The sequence below is a fragment of the Semicossyphus pulcher genome, unplaced genomic scaffold (genome assembly GCF_022749685.1).
Source record: "Semicossyphus pulcher isolate SPU_LCO1_2020_fin unplaced genomic scaffold, fSemPul1.0.p SCAF_12, whole genome shotgun sequence".
In the NCBI taxonomy this organism is placed as follows: domain Eukaryota; kingdom Metazoa; phylum Chordata; class Actinopteri; order Labriformes; family Labridae; genus Semicossyphus; species Semicossyphus pulcher.
Genome location: NW_027211626.1, coordinates 23,758,357 through 23,777,976, shown reverse-complemented (window position 1 = coordinate 23,777,976; position 19,620 = coordinate 23,758,357). Strand labels below are relative to the sequence as shown.

The 19,620-nt window shown below is 40.9% G+C and overlaps 1 protein-coding gene across 1 annotated transcript in view; it reads left to right on the top strand.

Moving 5' to 3' along the window:
- The window catches only part of hspa12a (heat shock protein 12A), a 49,669-nt gene extending 31,784 nt beyond the window's left edge, over positions 1-17,885 (top strand). Inside the window, exons 6-12 of the mRNA XM_069658680.1 lie at positions 8-124; positions 6,752-6,923; positions 11,438-11,524; positions 13,133-13,237; positions 13,321-13,579; positions 15,332-15,435; positions 17,055-17,885. Coding sequence (XP_069514781.1) covers positions 8-124; positions 6,752-6,923; positions 11,438-11,524; positions 13,133-13,237; positions 13,321-13,579; positions 15,332-15,435; positions 17,055-17,686 — 1,476 coding nt within the window. The 3' untranslated portion in view covers positions 17,687-17,885. The remainder of the gene's footprint in view (positions 1-7; positions 125-6,751; positions 6,924-11,437; positions 11,525-13,132; positions 13,238-13,320; positions 13,580-15,331; positions 15,436-17,054) is intronic.
- The last annotated feature ends 1,735 nt before the right edge of the window (positions 17,886-19,620 follow it).

Sequence of the window (19,620 nt, the reverse complement as noted above, 5' to 3'; positions counted from 1 at the left end):
CCTGCAGGAGCTTAGTGATCAGACAGGCGGCGACTTCGACAACAACGATGTGAGATGGGTCATCACTGTTCCTGCCATCTGGAAAATGCCGGCAAAGCAGTTCATGAGGGAAGCTGCCTATAAGGTAGGCTGAGAAGCTTTGTACACTTTTACTTTCAGGCTTCAACTGGAACTAAAATTAGCAACAGTTTATTCGAGTCGCAGAAGCACACTGCAGAGAGGAAGAGGCGTGTTGCACTGCCCGTTGCACAAGACAGGAGCAGCCTGACATCACACATTAGCATAGTATCCCATATGAGAAGACGAGTCTCCAGTGGAAAGACAATACAGATGCAGCAATGTTTCACAGCACCAAAGATAGGGTGCCAGTAGACAGTGGCCCTGGCAGGATCATATTTCATAGTAGTATTTATATCTAGGTTCCTTCATGCATGCATTTCACAGAGCAGACGACTTCCTTTGTCTCTTGTTTTCAGGAAATTAACTGAATTAAATTCCTACATTGGATTTGGTGTGAAAACAATCTCATGTGCATGCTCAAAGCTGCTGCAGCGCCCCACAGTGATTAAGAGTCAGTGAAACGTGACTAGCACACACACACATACAATGACCTCCACACTGTGGTAGAGGACACAAGTCACACACTCATCAATGTAGAGACACAACACACAGAGAACAGAAGAACTCGCTTTCATTTCAATGGAGTCTCCTCACAAGCAGGAGATTTATGAACATGCGTGTGTGAGTCTCCTCAGACTGTAAGTGTGTGTGGCCACCTGGGTGTGGCTGTCTGCAGTGAGGAAAGAGGCTGGAGGAGGAGAGAGGAGAGACAGGGGACAGCTGTGATGTGTGGGGGAAGAGGGGTCAGCACATGTGTGTGTGTGCGTGTGCGCCAGTGCTGTGAATCTTTAGAGGGAAGGGATAGAGGGTCTTACCTACATGAAAATGTCATCCAGGAGCATGACTTAGATTCAAGTAGCATTGTTGTCTGAATCTTGCTACTTAAGTTGGTTGGTCGCTTTCCTTTTTACCCTGTTTGTCTTCATCTGAGCGTCAAGTGTGATAGAAAATTAATTTTCCTGAACCCTGAAACTGTTGTATAACCTAGAATAATTCTCTGTCAGCACTGCATGCTGTTTGCATATAGGAAAAACAAGTCTAAAAGTCCCGATCAATACAGATGTCTGCATATGAACTGGCTAAACAAACAGGGACAAAAAAAAGGAGGAACAGGGACAAGGCAGCCGTATGTAAATAGCATTTGTGTGTCTGTCTGGTCCACTTGCCAAGAGACCATGAGTTTGCATTTCCATTGTATGTATAAAAGACTCACCCTGAGTTAAGAAAAGTTGTTGGATCTCTCTCATCCTCTGGAGAAGTGAGCTCTGTCCCTGTCCAGCTGGGTGGTAACCTGTTATGTTATATGTTGGCTTATACTTGTTACTCGCACATTCAATTGTAATAAATTACTTAAATCTTGATAAGCCTAAACACTTTTTGTTTCTCACCGGGAAATTCAAGTCACAACAAGTTTGTTTTTTTCTCACTTATTTTTGAAGTTGTATCTGTAGTCATCGATCTTTTCTTTGTTTGTTCAGGCATACTAGATTACTGTTTATTGCAACACTTACAGAGACCGGAAAAGCAGCCGCTTAGCTCCGCCTACCCTCTCTGGCAGACCAACCACTGCTGGCTGATGGAAAACGCGTCACTAACTGGGCGCCGCTTGTGATTTTTTCCGTGAAAGTCGCCACAGACACCCAGTCTGTAATACTGCAAATGCAAAGGCTTTCATCAGTGGGCCATAGTCTCAATCACCACTGTGTTACCTCATTCGGCGATAGATAGTGACTTAACAGACATTTATTTACATGAAAATCTTCGAGATTATCACTTTAACCCCTGCACTGTGTTTCAGACATGTGAATGCATCATTTATTAACTCAACCACAAATGGCTTGATGGAAAACCAAGCAGACAATTTAACATCGACTTAAATTGTCCTGCAAATTTAACTCATTGCCTGACCTCTTTTACATTTGGTCAAGAGACCAAAAGCAGAAATACCAATGCCTTCGAAGGAAACAATAAACACCTGATTTGGATGCATTTTAAATCCAGGACAGGTAAAGGTTTTGTGTTTTTCAGCCACAACCCCACAATTTCACACAAGGTCACCTTCCCTGTAATCTCTCTTTACAGGGACGTGGATTTCCGAGACGGCAAATCTTCTGGTTTCCGTTTGTAGTACGCTTGTAGTCCCAGTAATATTGACCGATCACGTATCAGCAGGCTGCGGCCTATGCAGGAAGAACAGTCCGTGTGGAGAGCAAAAGCAGGCGGGACGTAATGCACCTTAATGACATCCCGGCCCCCTTCAGCAGCTATCTGACGATGATTAAGCTTCTTATTAATCTCTGCAAACAGACATCTGCAGCAAGTTCAGCTAACAATCCGTTCTAGATCTGAAATTCTACTTGAGACAAATTGACGCAGTGTCATGACAGCAGTTCAGCGTTTAGATTTCCCGACTTCCTCAAATGCATCAGAAATGATCGGTCTGACCTCCGTTCAACAAACAAGCATTATAATAGTTTTCTTCTCCTCCTGAGGACAGACCTGACAAAGCTTCATTTATGCATTTTACAAATCTGCATCATGATGTTAAAATTCCAGCAAAGGCATGAAAAATCGGTTTCTTTTTCAGGTTCATACGGCAGCAGTTAGCCGGAGTGAAGCCTTTGTGTAACTTACTTCTCACAGTGAAACGGAGACTCACTAGAAACAGATGAATGGGCGTTTCTCCAGGGGATTTGATGAACCAAGAAATGACGCCATTTTTATTTTGCTGACATATAAAGAGGGGCCGAAATTCGCTTCACTTTTGATGTGAGCACACAGTTGCTAACTGGACTGTAAACAATGCAGCGCACAGATAAGGAAGTCTTATCTGGAAGTCCTTATTGCTTACTATGGCTGAACCGGACACGCCCGACATGTTCACCGTTGTCCCCAGAGGCTTAATCATCGTCAGACTATTAGCTGATGGGTTCCGAGATTGTAAATAATATCTCAGGAAAGACTTGAGGGAATATCTTCAAATGTGGTTATAGCGGTCCTTCCTGTCTCTCTTCTATGGAAAACATTACAGATATAAAGTGCATCTTTACTGCTGGCATTTGACCTTGGTGTTTGAAGTGTCTACTGTGCTAGCAAACAGTTTCCTGTTTACAGCTGTGTTTTTGGTTTTCACAAATCCCTGAGAAAAAAAGAGCAGCTTAATGCTCCACAAAGTTAGCTATATTTGCTAACTTTGTCAGCGTGAGCCTGCTGTTTGGTGTCTGGCAGGTAGTGTGGGTTAAACAACACTAAAAAGCTGCATAGAGCTGAGGTGAACTGCAGAGTCTGTGGCATTCTTCCTTTGAGTTCAACTTTTCCTTTCAAATTGATTTCAGATTCCTGTTTCCCTGCTGTCTTCCCCAATGATATCATCCTTTTGTTCTGATCACATCCCTTTTGGTGTGCTAAAAGAGGAAAGGAGGAGAGGAGGGGGGAATGTAGATGAGGGCAGAAACAGAGCTGTTATCTGCAGTAGGGCTGGGGGCAGGGATGGAGGGATGAGGTGGAGAGAAAGTGAGCAGAGGGAGAGCTGGGCATCTGCAGTGACTCAGCATCAGGCAGAGTGGATCGTTTGATTGGCTGTTCATGGAGGACAGAGGGGAGGGAGGAAACCAGTAACCACTCCTCCTCCTCCTCCTCCTCCTCTGATCACATCATCTATTAGCTCATCTCGGGCCATTACAGAACACACAGCCCTCTCTCTTGCACTTCGTTAACCCCTTTTCTCTTTTGATCAAATCCTAACACCAAGAATAATTTATTCACCAGCAGATATTATTCAGAAAATTGCTTTATATCAAAGCTAATGTTTTGCAAAGGTCTGTGAACTTCATGACACATTTCAGCAAATCATTCTGGATACTTAAAGATAAATTAATAGGTTACTAGGATGATATGAATACTTTATATGAGTTTTTAAATGAGTGAAATTAACAAACATGTTGGTAGATAATATAATGTGTCTCCATCCAAAGCCTTAACAAGTGGCACACTTACAACATTTCAGAAGTATTTTTCATTCGTCTGGTGTACTGCTCCTGTTTCACTTGTTCTATATGCGTTACATCACAACCCTTAAGTGTATTTTTACGCTTCAAGCAGGTAGCTATGTGTGTTAGCGCTGCCAAAATGTGGGTGACCTACAGTCAGTTCAGTGCCTGACTGCATCCAGTGTAGACAGAAGCGTAGGACTTAAGCTGCTGCTGCGGAGCATGAGCTGGCTTCGTGTAAAACTTAACATAGTTCCACAGTCATTTATAGCTCAAGCATGGGCCACAGAGCCAGGCAAACTGTTGCACGTGTCATTGAAAATGCCCTAACAAGGTTAGCTGTCTTATGTTAGAGCTAATTCTTTTTTATGGGTAAAGTGTGGTCACTATTGGTCAGCCTACTCATGTGCTCCTTGCTTTTGTGGGGTCCCTCAGGGGTCCATTTTGGGTACACTCTTGTTTAATATATACATAATACTACACCAGCATCATGCTTGGACATATTATTAATTTTCATCGATACACAGGTGACATGCAACAATATACTGCACATTTTCAGATTAAAATGTCCTTCCATGCGGAAATTAATAGCTGGGTCTCCAGACATTTCCTGCAGTCAAAAAAGAGCTCTCAGCCTCAGAAGGTTTGATGCTCTTTTGATGCTCGGGTAACTTCAGTGATGCAGTCCTGCTTAATCTAAATGAGACATTTATCCAAGGTTCAGTAACTCTTTTCATTTTTCAAGTTTAGAAAAGGTCGCCCATCCTTTTATCTCTTCCAAACTTCTCTTATAAAAAACACTGTGGCAGGTGGGCTCCTGCCTACTTTAGTGGTCTTAGTGGTCTAACTCTCCAAAAGCCTGATCGCTATATCCAGGATGCTCCAGCAGGTCCCACCTTATGGTTTCAAAATCTCAACCTGTCATTCAAGGTGACTGGGCTTTTGTGGGGGTTCTGGAGATCTCAGGCAGGCAAACTCTGCATCCTTTTTTTGACATTTTAACTTTTCATTTTGATTTAATTGTAGAGCAGTTTGCAATAAATATACAAATAGATGTAACAGCTAGTGGACAGCAGACTCAGCATGGAAGTCCCACTGTGGTGTTCACACTGCATTACTTCTCATATCGCACAACAAAGAATTTGTTATGTCCCAAACAACAATATCACAATCAAGAAGTAAACTGGTGACCACAGTTTTAAGTCAAAATATGGACAAGAAGAACAGCCAATTGTTTTGGTAGCAGAAGAAACAGATTCCTAAGCATAAACAACTCCAGACAAAGACAGCTACACCATTGTGAACAATTTATTTACCATTACAAGCCAAAGCAAGGCTATATTACTTGTATAGCACATTTCAGACTGCTTCACATAAACAAAGAAATGGAAAAGAAAAGTATCTGACCTTTAAAAACAACAAGGAGTGAAAAAAAACACTATATCAAAACAATAAAATAAATTATGATAAAATAAAGTTGCTTATGAAAGGCAAAGAAGAACAACAGAGTTTTAAGTTAGAAAGTGTCCCTGGTTTGGGTGCATTTAATACAAACAGAAGGTTGGTTCCAGCATTGTGGTTAAAAGCAGCTTTACCCTGTTTGGTTCTGACCTGAGGTGCTACCAGCTGACTGCTTCTTAAAGATCTAAAGTTCCTACTTGGTTTATATAACTTTCAAAGAGATCAGAAATGAATTTTGGTTAGAGATTATTGATGAATTTACAAACTAGCAACAGCACTTTAAAATCTAATGTATAAGTAACTGGAAGCCAGTGTAAAGATTTAAGAACAGGAGTAATAGACTCAGTTCTCTCTCTTCTTTGGCAGCTCTAGCAGCAGTGGTCTGAAATAAGCAGGAGTTGTTTGGTCATATTTTTTGGGAAAACAAGCCAAGAAACAGTTACGGCGGTCCACAATGCTGGAAATTAATTCATTAATGTGTTTCTCTAAATCTTTTCTGGAAATGAAAGCTCTCATTCTTGCAATTTGTTTGAGATGATACAATGCTGAGTTAATTAGTGCTCGATGTGGCGGCTGAAGCTCAGATCTGAGACAATCAAAACACTTAGGATTTTTTGTCTTTGTCAAGTTGAGCGATAACTTGAATTATTTTGTCATTGCAATCAAATACAAGGATGTGTCTAATATGTGTTTATTTAAAGGAAATTTTGTGGCTCTAAATATTGATAGATTGATTAAAACGAAACATTATAGTCTTGTATGACTTGACCCAGAAGGAGCATGTACAAGTTGAATAAAAGTGGCCCAAGAATTGAACCGTGGGGGACTCCACATGCAAGGGTGTCAAGCTGGGAGGGAAAAGTACACAGGGCTCCCATATGAGAAAGACATATAAGATACTACAATGAGTGGCCTGGGGTGTGGTTCGGGGTCCATAGAGAATGCCTAGATACAGAATTTTGTTCTACGCCCTTGTCCCCATGTACTGCTGATCTACTTAGATTTTTTTTTAGTAGAAACAACATAACCTCTGCCTTCAAGATATGATCAGAACCAGTTGAGGACTATGACTGATAATCCCACCCGCCCCTTTAATCTGTCAAGAAAGACTTTGAAAACAACAGCAGTTCATGATAAAGGTTTAATGGTTATTTTCCTGTCTGTATTTTACTCTTGTGTAGTCTGGTCTGGTGCCCCGTGAAAGCCCAGAGCAGCTGATCATCGCCTTAGAACCTGAGGCAGCATCAATCTATTGCCGCAAGCTCCGTCTCCACCAGATGGTGGACCTGGGTACCAGGACCACCCAGAATGGCATCAGTCCCACTGAAAATGTGGGGAGTGGAATGACCCAAGGTATGTACCACCAACTCTGACACCAAGTGGTGCTGATTGTTCTAATACCATGATGATGCTTATCTACAATATTCATCACCTATTAGCCCATACTTCACTGATCAGCAACCATACACACCCATTTAGGTTTAATACATTTTAAGAATGCATTAGTTCTGACATTGTAACATACTGCTTTTTCTCCTGTTGAATGTTGTTTCCTCCATAGTTTCTCCAGGTCATGGTAAACATGCTTTCTTTTTTAATCCAGACAAAAGTGCATGAAGACTCACAGACACAATCACTCTTTATTTCTGTCCGACCATCACATATACACTTGCTTTTGCTTCTTGTGTGAGACTCTACCCCCCAAAAAAGTATAACTTGATTTAAAATGGGAAGTTCAGTGATAAATTATTCATGTCTCTGGTTATATTATGGTTCCCAAATTTCCTCTAAGTTCGCCATTGATGTCATTAGAAGGGAATTGGGAGGAAATTGGGGGTTATAACAAAATCAGTGTATGTCCGTTTCATCAGTTGACAGCTCACAAGGAAGGAAATTACCTATTAACCTTAAGACATTAGAATTATAGAAGTGTGCAGATATTAAACTGGTTACAGTAATATACATATAACAATGCAACATTGCTTAAGACATTTATAAAAGTATATTTTTTTAAATGATGTATACCAACAGGAGAGTTTGTACAGTATAAGTTGAAAGGAATGGTAAACACAGAAACGTAAATCATATTGCTTTGTTTCTGGTCCTGATTTGTCCTGTGATTAAAAAAACATTTTGACAATTGCAAAAAACACAAAGATATACTAACCTTAAAGCTGAACGCAGACTAACAGCTGTTCTTACCACAAAGTGAAGCAGCAGCAGCAAACACCCACCTCCCCGTCCTTTTACACAAGCCAGTCACCTTTATTTGTCACCCTCACAAAACCACATCACAATGGTTGTGTCCGTAATCATTCACTCATTTACTTCTCCCTGCTCACTATGTAGAGCACTATGGAGTGAGCTCATCTGCAACACAATTGCTTTCAGACACTACGTTTTTCTTTGTCATTACTGTTTGTTTTTTCTTATAGTGCAATGCATGATGGTATATGTTATATAGTTTGTGACCATCAGTTGTAAACGACTTTAAGGATGCACTGTGGGATACTTTTAGTCAATTATAAAGCTACAATCATGCTCTCTAAACAGCACTACAAAATAACGTAGCAGTGAATGACTTGGACACAGCCAATATTTCATTCCTTCGCATGGATCAACTGACCCTTCCTGGCATCCATCTACTGTCTTTAAATGTGTCATTAAACAGTCATTTATGTTTACAAGGTCTTTTATGCTAGACACCTGGTTACATCTCTGACTTCCTGCCCCTTCACCTTATCTTGTAGTCTCGTATGTCAGACATCTACTGTGGACATCTTCAGATCTCTTTGCTCTTTTCCCTTTGACTATTTGTGTTGTGTGATGTCTTCATTGCTTTGATGTGACTTTTTAACTGTGGTTATGTTTGCATGTCTTTTTGTGGTCCATAATAACTTACTCAGCAAATTTAGTGAAGTTTATCTTTATATATTTCCTGTTAATATCATTTTCTAAAGCAGAGTTAGAGTAAAACTAAATTAGTTAGTTCACAGGGCAGAAAAAAAAGGGGATACAGAAAGTCTAAGAAGTCTTATTACATAAATAAGGACTGAAAATATTGTTCTGATCAATATGCTTTTTAATATTTGTGTTGTCAGCTAGCTGGTCTGTCTGTCCAAGCTGCACTTTGGTTCGGACCAAGACTTCTCTATGACTACAGGCCAGATTGACATAAAATATTATAAGCCAATTAATTGACCTCTGACACAGCAAACAGGTGAAGGTATCACATGTAGACCAGTCTGCTATTTTACTAGTTTTGCTTAAAGGCATACGATGAAAGCAAACACTTTTTTATGATTATTATTCATCTCCAGCTTCAGGCAGCGGATGTCTTTTAAAGACGCATGCCATATAATTAGCGTACGTTGCAGACTCTGTAATGAGCTGTTTTAGCTGCAAACTGATTAGAAGATGTTCAGCTTGAGGCGTGGAGCCTATAATTGAGTTATTCATGTAAACAGCAAGCGGTAATTAATTTTGAGGGACATATTTTCTATAAAAGTGACCTAGGTCACAATACTTGACAAACTGGAGAAAATCAAGAGTTAAATGTTGGATGCTAATGTCCATAACTGAAAACATTGTGTGTAAGCTGCAGTGTTGCCAGACTGAAATACAGCAATATCGTACTGCAGCTTTAATATGAAACATACGCACAGTACATATGAAACAAAACGAGAAATACCACACTGAATTGCAAAACTATGCCCTGTGCAACATATTAATGTAACAACACAGAGGTCCCGACGGTAACAGTATGCTTCACATAACAGAGTCGGTTGCAGCCTATTATACAATCATTCCTTCCGTTATTACCCTTCAAAACAAAAGCACCATATCTAATAAGTCCTCACACATTCAGGGAAGCTGCTTGCAAGCCACACTCACACAGAGATGCAATGAGTGACAGATGCATCACTGAAATGTTATTGTGGGTTTTTTTGAAAGGGCAGAATTATTGTACATTCTGCCTTTTTTTGGCGTTATTGATCATATATCGTACAGAGGGCACAACTATCGATAGGGAATACAAATACGATAGATACTGTACATCTGGCCACACTGGGAAGCTGACAGAAACATTAAGTTGAAGAAAAGTTTTCTGTCTTTGACTCCCATGGTTACCAGAAGAGGAGTGAACATATTAATTCTCGTCAAGTAGAAAAGTTTTGTCTTACTAGACTCCTACATGTGGATGGCCTCATTGCAACCCCCTGCTTTTTAACATACATAGTACTTGCTTGCATATATCTAATCTATAAGACCATTTAGTCATTTAGACTGCAGAATATGTACAACACCAAATTCTCTTGGTGTCAAGAACACAATGGGAACAGTCAACTTTGAAAGCCCTGCTGCTGTTTCCTTTTAACATGGGCATACACACTAATGCAACCTCTACATAATGTGTTACACAGAAAATATTACATGCCATTTAATGTCTCTAATTAGACAATCATTCCCTGCCTTATAACACTTTACATAGAAATTCAGTTTATAGTGACTCATTTTTTATTGATTTTTTAAATGTGAGGCTGACGTAGTGTTCACTGCAGACCTCTCTCATGCCCTCTGCGAGGCTAATGAGAGCAGGACAGTTGTCTTTCCTTCTCTGTATTGTTTCCTCCGTGTGGGAGGAAATGTCCCTCTGACATTAACTTCTGCCAGGTCTTCCTGCTATCAGCCAGTCAACCTCAGGTCACACGGCCTCACTGTGCTGCAGGATACTCAGCCTGTAGCAGTAGTAGCACACAGATGTTAAAAAGCTAACACAATGTTGTTGTTTTTTTAAATACAAGATATGTTCATATAAACGTTTACTTGTTAAACTTAAGGCAATAACCTGTAACCACTGACCTTCCCATTTATGGGGCATGCTTGTATAATTATGAACCTGCTGGACAGACTTGTCATGCTGCCTTCTTCGCATGGTTTTCTTTAATTCTTTAATATTTTGATATTTAATGTATGATGTAAATCAGATTTACAGGATTCAATTAAGGTTTGATAAAAAAAAAAAAAAAACTCAATGTCCACTGTCCTGATGGAGATTATGTCCTATTTCACGTTTTAAACCCGTCACTTTAACTGCATGTTCTCACTGTGAGCAACAAGACTGGTCACCCTGTTGTGACTAGGAGTGTCACTATTTCTGATCTACAGTTGGGTTAGTATGTTGTTTTCCAGCCCCACCTGTACATCCGCTCTCCTCATTCCTTAAAAAACTAAATTCCTGCTATGTCGTTTACATGCCTAATTAAAATAAAGATGCCGCTCCCATTCCTGTTTACATGCATCCACACACATACCGCAACTGACCCCAGTTTCACCAACTGTTGGCTGGTGGGTTTGTTAAAGCTGACTTAAACCAGGCAAGAGGCTGTGTCTTTCAAACTGATGTAAAAACAACAATTGAGATCTTGAATGTGCCGTATATTCTGCTTAATGCCACTAGCCTTACAACATATGTATTGTTTAAAACGTCATAGTTTAACATCTGTTGTACCTGTAAACTAGCCTTCTGGATAATTCTGTTTGATCAAGTTGTGGATCTGGAGAATGGTGACACCCCTAGTTGTAACAGATAGTCCTTGAAGCTTCGACTGTATCTATAAACATGTAAATACTGAAGCCAAATGATCTAATTATTACTAATGTAAATGATGCTGTTATATGTTATATGGACTAACCTTGATCAGAGTTCTACAGTAATGACACTTGCTCACAGTGTGGACACACGTGCACCTCAGCTTGCCGCTTGCCTCACACACCCCTGTATATATGAGCCGCACAGCTTCACCCAGCAGAGCTTCACGCCTTCATCACACTCACCAGAACATTCTCTCTCTGTTAACAAGCAGCTAAGGAGCATGTTCGGCGCAACCGGCAGAGCCGCACATTTTTGGTGGAAAATGTCATAGGGGAGCTTTGGTCGGAGCTGGAAGAAGGTAGAGTCTTTCTCTTCTCTTACTCTTAATCTGTTTTTGGTTTCCTCAGCCTGAACCTCTAGGCTAGATGCTCTTGCTGTTTCCTTTGCTTCTAATCATGTTAGGAACTAGATGTAGATATTAGGTTGTAGACGTAGAGCATGTTGGGTTTTTTTGGGGAAGTGTTACAATCAAGAGATGTGTAGAAAATGTAATAATAGCAGCAAGACATCGAACTTTTAAATAACGTGTTTATTTTATTACATTTTGTGTTCTTTTTCATTGTTTTTTGTGTGATTTTATTTGATTGCATGTTAATTGTTTTGGTTGTACAAGACTAACTTCTATGGTACGGAGGCCATGCATGTTACTGCTTTATCTCCCACTTCTTCTATTTAGTTTAACTACAGTTCATTAAAACATGGCTCAGTTATGAAAACGTTTTACTCACCAACATAGTTGCTGAGATCTGGGAAAAAGGCAATGTAAACTCCTTTTCAACTATACATCCATCACAGTTTACAGGCTTTGTTTACCTTTAGACAAACTGTTGCTCACAGAAACTTTTCAATGGTCAGCGACATTTTATGTGCCCTCACTTTCACTTTCACCCGCATATAGATGACATGATCTGGATAAACTGCTGTTTATCTACAACCTTCCGGATCATGTGACTGCTTGATTCCCACATCTCAGAAACTCATTTGGAGAGAACCACTTTATCATAACTAACACAAAGTATGGCCGGACTCCTTAGGGCCTCATGTGCCTCAACATGAAACAGTTACACAAATTCTACAGTTTGAGTCAGTGTCATGGTTTCACAGCCTGTTGGGACATTTAACAATAATGATCCCGTCAAGACAAACTTAAAGTACAGCCTTCATATCTGCTGCAAATCTGAGGCCCTGTGGTCTTTGAGGAAAAAGTCACCGAAACAATGTCATGTTTACTTGCAGCTGTCAACATCAGTTTGCTGGTGCTGACTCTTCAGCTGCAAGTAAAACGGACTCTCACTAGACTTAGGTACTAGCTGGACATAGTTTACTTTGTTAACACGTTCAGTAACTGCTCACACAGAAGCTGAGAGAAAGGAATCATTTCTTAAAGGGTTGTTTATCCAATCACCCATCCTCTTCCTTGACAAGAAAACAAACAAAAGTAATACGTTCATCATCAAAGCAAACTTTTATTTATTTACCAATTTGGATAACTAACTGTGACTTCACTTGGACTTGATATTACATATTGTTTGAGTCAAATACTAAGCGGTCTGGTACCTTTAGAAAGATCAGTAGTGGTAAACACTAACATTTGACATGTAGATATAAAGAAATATTTTAAACGTGACTTTGGATGTATTTCAATGTGTGAATTGTTTGATGTTTAAACTGACTGCTGCTGTCCACCACCATGTCGTTGCCAAAGTCCCGCTCTGTACCTCATCCAGCTTCTCTTCTTCCATCACCTCACCTCCGAGCTGCAGAGATGTAGGTCAGCGGCTCTCTCTGTGCTCTGGTTCAAGCAGCTGAAGTGTCACATCCCATCTCCCTTGAGAATGTGGCTAAAAAGAGTAAAGTAGTGGCTTTGTGTCAGGTTTATAAACATTTTTGATTCTTCTCTGTGCAGGTGACCGTTATGTGGTGGTGGACTGTGGCGGGGGAACAGTGGACCTGACTGTCCATCAGATCCGTCTTCCAGAGGGACATCTAAAGGAGCTCTACAAGGCCTCAGGTAACTTGTCCTCTCTCCTTTCTGAAGCTGAGGTTACATCTTATTCATATTTGATTCATAAACACAGTCCCCTCTATTCCCAGGCGGTCCCTATGGCTCTATCGGGATTGACTATGAATTTGAGAAGCTGCTGTGTAAGATCTTCGGCCAGGATTTTATCGACCAATTTAAGATCAAGAGGCCGGCAGCCTGGGTGGACCTGATGATCGCGTTTGAGTCTCGAAAGAGGGCAGCCGCCCCCGACAGAACCAACCCGCTCAATATCAACCTGCCCTTTTCCTTCATCGACTACTACAAGAAGTTCAGGGGGCACAGTGTGGAACACGCTCTGCGCAAAAGCAAGTGAGTGCATGCAGGAAACCAGGGACCAAACACAAACCCAGAAAGCTGTGTAAAGTATTAAGAGCTTTGGCCCTATTCAAGGTCATTACTGGTGGTAGACTGGTGACAGATGTTGTGTCTAAACCTGGTTTAACATGTCTGGTGCCAGTATTTAATGGATAAAAGCTGAAAGGAAGCTTGTACATGTGTCTGAACTCAGTGTAAGACAGACAAGATATTAAAGCTGATACAACTTTTCACTTCCAGCCATTTCAGCAATATAACGATTGACTTCTTGACCGTCATGGAGTCTAGATTTTAATGGCCTTGTCTCATGTCTGTGTGGATTTTCATAACCCCACAGCGAGGGACATTAAAGATGTTTATATGGCTGAAACCAAAGCCCTCAGTGGCCCCCAGACTCCTCTGACGCCTAACTGGAAGCACTCAGTCTGTCTGGTGTCGCGGGAAAGCCTTGAAAGGGGCGGACATCAACACACACTTATGAGCACATTACACACTTACATTTGCTCATACTGTACATGAATTACACACATGGGATCACAGCAGATGGAAATATGGATTTTTTCAGGATTAATCATTCCACTGACAGACGTTATCAGACACTGGGAGATGTGCTTGTAGGACCCATGAGACACGACTGACGGTCATAGCCCGCAAAAAAGATCTATGACAGTGGTGCACACAGAGCACGTGCTCCCACTGGAATCACACAGATAAAAAAACAGAAGTGAATCAATACATTGCACGCAGTGTGTGGAAGATATGCTGGTTCCTGGAGGAGAAGAGGCCAGTTCATCAAACCCTTACAATAAGAGGGAATGAAAGAGCTACAAACAAAGCGACCCACAACAAAGGGCTCTGTGTAATTTAAAGACAGTTCTACGTTGAGATGAACTACAGTTACAGCTTAAAAAAAAATTCAGCATCTTTCAGATAAATTGTTGTATTTTTTTTACCCGACAAGCTCTGACTTACTGCACATCACCTGCACAGCACCTGCACAGCTGACAGGTATAGTTAGCAGTTAGCTGCTGGACGTAGTGGAGCCAGATGTTATCCTCAGAGGGTTGTGGAGACAAAAGAATAACTGATAGAAAGTTAATATAGGGTTATATTTATAATGACTTCTGATATGAGTAGTCACAGGAGATATATATTACCCAGCCAATGTGACAGCCTTAAACTGAGAAGTTACACTCTGAATATTATGTGAATTTAAATGATATAACAGTTGGAGTTTGGAAAAGCTGCATTTGTGGATGTTTTTTCACATTTTCTCATAACAGAAAAAGCCCTGCAACACTAGAGAACAGTAATGTTCAGACAAGAAAGACAATGATTTTGATCAGCTTTTTCATGAGTCTGGCTGAAACATTGTTTTGGGACCTTCAGCAAGGCTAACACTGAGCTGAGGTACAGAGGTAGCGTCACATGGGGCAACAGTCTAAAAAGGAAAGAGGCCGTCACCGAGGACAATCAAGAGTTACAAGCGTAACAAAGGGAGCCAACCGTAGACGTCTGGTTATCTGTGATGTATGCACCGGCGATTGCCTTTTATTGCCATTAGGTACTGCCAAATAGAACAAAACTTTAATGGTCCTCAGAGGATGAATACAACTGACTGCAAGCCCAAGACACTTATATGCTCCATATTGATATTTGAAATGTTTTCTGAAACATAATTACAGATAAAGTTATTTTATTTTAAATCAATGCACTGCAGCTAACTGACATTTCTCTCCTCTGCAGTGTGGACTTCGTGAAATGGTCGTCTCAGGGGATGCTGAGGATGAATCCAGACGCAATGAATTCCCTCTTCAAGCCCACCATCGACCACATCATCCAACATCTCAGTAAGCTTTACACCTAAGTTATACACCTAAACACCAACACGGACACACTTATTCTGTCGTTTTTCTGTCTCATTGTAAAACTACAGAAAACACACAACTTTTAAGACATAGCTTGTAGTCAGTGTGTCTGCTAGATACAACCAATCTTGATTCAGCCTGGTAACGTTTCAAATCATCCTGAAGAATGTGTTTCTGTTTTAATGGAGAGGGTTGGTCTCTCCCTAAAACCAGCCATCCTACATAATTCATAGCTTCCTTAACCGGGGGAAAGTAGGTCACATTACTTTAGCATGGATCGTCCCGTTCGGCTCTCCTTCATAAGGACAGTGACTCAAAATAAATAAATTCCTACAAAAGTCATTCAGAGGCTAACCCGGGTTTCAAATTAAATGTGTACTTTACACTTTAACCAGTTATAGTTGGTTTTCAGTTGAATATGGTATTTATGTTTATCAAACAAACACAGTCCAATGTGTGCGACCATTCACAGCCTAGCAGCTCCAGCAGAGTCCTAACTCTACACTGATGACCTACATCGAAGTGCGTCTGCATAAAGCAACAGTGAGCAGCACATACTTGCCTCATGTAGGATTGTACCATCAATAAATCAGCAGAACAGTCATTCTGAGACTAAACAAAAGAGGACTGAAAGCTTACTCCCACTGTGTCTACAGTGTGTCTCGAGTGCCAGATGTTTTTTTACCTAAATATTATTAGGATTCATTCTGGGTTAAAAGTTCATTAAGCCCAAGAGTAAGAAGTCAATTTGGCGATCTGTAAAATACTAACTACACACCTTAAATCCACAAACAGAAATGAGAATACCAATTAAAATGTAATGAATTCTCTCTCTCATTGTTTTCAATAGGAGTGTATCCGTCATATAGCAGGTTTAACATAATCAGCATGCTCAAGTTACTTAATGTGTTGCACCACATGAAGGAGAAAAAGTAGTACTTTCATACTTTTAATTCTATATAGAAATTAGATGATGTGTGATGATCAAACGGGTTTTTACCGAATCTGTTGTTAACATTCATCACGGTTTACAGACCAACCTCGTACTTCAACTTTGACCTAGAGGGCTGCGCTTGATGTAGCTCATACATTTGGAGCATGAGTGATTGTTTAATATGAGGTCACAAGGTGGACAAAAACCTCACCACATCCAGCTGTGGTCAGAGGTTTTACAGACTCTTACCTTTCCACCCATAAAGGCTACTGCAGCTATGTTTTTTTCCGAATCTGGTCTGACTTACTCGACCTTCGAAAGGCTTTTGATTCAGTAAACCATCAAATACTACGAAACAAACTAGCAAACTACAACCTCTCTGTAACTACACAAAACTGGAATAAAGTGGCTGACAATGATGTGTTCAAATAAACAACAAAGGTAATAATTTGCAGTGATTATCATCAAAGCTTGAAACTTTTGGGCTCTGAACATTTTCATGAGCCATCTAAAAAATGCCTCGTGCCAGCCATGGCCATTCTATCTTAACTGAGTTTGTATTTGACAACATACCTTCTAAACTAACTATAAAAACACAAAAACGTTTCAGGGTCAATGATTACAATGATGCCATATACAATCCTGAGATTCTGTTTTTCTCCTCTAGCTGAGCTGTTTGAGAAGCCCGAGGTCAGCGACATCAAGTTCCTGTTCTTGGTGGGAGGATTTGCTGAGTCTCCCCTGCTGCAGCAAGCCGTCCAGAACATGCTGCAGGGCCGCAGCCGCATCATCATCCCCCATGATGTCGGCCTCACCATTCTGAAAGGCGCTGTGCTGTTCGGCCTGGACCCCAGCGTCATCAAAGTGCGCCGCTCGCCCCTCACATACGGGGTCGGAGTCCTCAATCGATTCGTGGAGGGCAAGCACCCACCGGAGAAGCTGCTCGTGAAGGACGGCACGCGTTGGTGCACCGATGTCTTCGACACCTTCATCGCGGCTGACCAGTCCGTGGCGCTGGGTGAGAGTGTAAAGCGGAGCTACACACCAGCCAAGCCCTCTCAGCAGGTTATCGTCATCCACGTCTACTGCTCTGAGAAGGAGAAGGTGGGCTTCATAAGCGAGAGCAGCGTCAAGAAGTGTGGGACACTTCGCTTGGATGTGAGCGGAACAGAAAGCACGGCGCCGCGCCGCGAGATCCAGACGCTCATGCAGTTTGGTGACACAGAGATTCGGGCCATGGCCGTGGATGTGTCCACCGGACGCACCGTCAAAGCTAGCATTGACTTCCTGAGCCATTAAGAAGAGAAGTAAAGAGTTAATGTTGCTAAATTGTTGGAACGATGGAAATGGAAACAAACACACACACACACAACACACATGCACTCACACATACACACACAACATGCTGGGGATGTTGACTGGAAGGTGGTTAATGTTTCTGAATCTCGAGGCTCAGTCCCTCTCAGTTTGAGCGTGGATGTTAGACGGTGTGAATGAAAGTCTTCACTACAGCTCTGCAGGTCTTACAGGTGGTTTTGCATGATTGAGCCCTTTTAACAAAGTGACTGTTACAACTTCACACAGCTGCCGCCACTGTCCAAAGCATACCATTATATTTTAGATTGATTATCTACTTTCCACAAAATCATTCGTAATAGTATTATATTCTAGTTATATAATCATAGAATGGCAGTGCCGCTGCGTTATGAAGACTCTATCAGGTATCAGTGATAGAGGAGTGATTGGTCCTTGGTCAAAGCCTAAACGTGTAATAGAATTTGGCAAAGCTTAAGGGTACAGCTACACACACTTTTCTTCCACTTTAAGCATGTTCATAATAACTCACATCTCACGTTCTTATATCTATATAAAGCATATTGGCCATGGACGAAGAGCAGGAGTTAACTGTGGGAAATGTTGGCCCCTTGTGCCAAAGCCAGCTGCCTGCTGCTGCTCTTAACCAGGCTGGTTAGTGCTGTGAGACCTAACCAAAAAAAAGACTCATTCATACATTGTTGATACAAAAGTATTGATATTGCTAGTTAACACACAGAGCTCAGGCTTCAGGGTTACATACACATAGCTTTTGGTTTTAACTTGTCTATAACAAATGACATAAGTAGTGCTGTATGGCGGTTTAAAACACGCCAGTTGTGAATGAAGATGGGACTGCAAATTTAATAATATAATAGCAGGTTATGTTGCACTCATGGCAACAAACTTTGCAGACAGTTGGGGGACTGGAAAAATATATAGCCATAAGTCTCCAATAAGGACAGGGATTTGTTTGGCATCCTTTACAAATGACTTTTTCAGGACTGTAAGCACTAAAGCATCTCACTTGGTACCATAAAAATGAAACTCTAACCCTACCTTGAAAACAGAAAATCAGTCTCAAAACTGATGGCATGCTGTGGAGAATGACTGACAATAATGTTATGATAAGTGTTATATCTTTAATTAATAGGACAGATCAACAAAACCACACGTTAGTTCCTTGTAACTGAATCCAGGAATGTGAAACGTGCTGCAGGCTCAATCTGAAAAGCAAGTACAGGCATCAAATGCGCTTAATGGTTGCCTTTATTTCTTTTGGCTTCTGATTAGTACATGCTGTGGACAGAAGGTCACTTGCCCACTTGAATATGTTGAAACCAGGTGTGACGAACAATGAAGTATGTTTATTTCTGTAAATACAGTATTTAAATATTGTACAGATTTTTAGCTTTGTTTCAGCAGTGTTAGAGCCGAGAGTGTGTGCGTATGCGTGTGTGTGTATGTATGTGTGCTTTCACATGGACATGTCTCAACATTTTTTCTCTCACCAGCCATAGACCATGAGGCCAAGACACGTTCGATTGTCGTGTTCGTTCAAAGTGAGAGATTGGATGTGTCGCCTGTTGCTCTTTTTTGCAATCACAAAAGAAACTTGAATACCTCCGTCCTTAAAAAAGCATTTCAGTCTTCATTTAGTTTTGTAACGGTAGCATCATCTGAATGTGTCCACTCTCCTTTTTCATCCCCCCTTTCTGTTGAGATTTCATTATGATTTATTACATGCTCATTGCAGATTGCATCTTAACACCGTATGTCAAACCAACTTCGTAGAATTTCAGCCATTAAATTGAGCAGAAATTGTCGTTTCTGCGTCAAAGAATGAGGAATAGTCAGCAATAATAAGTACACAAAAGCCACATTTCCAGATGATTATGAAGGTCTTACTTTATGAGTGC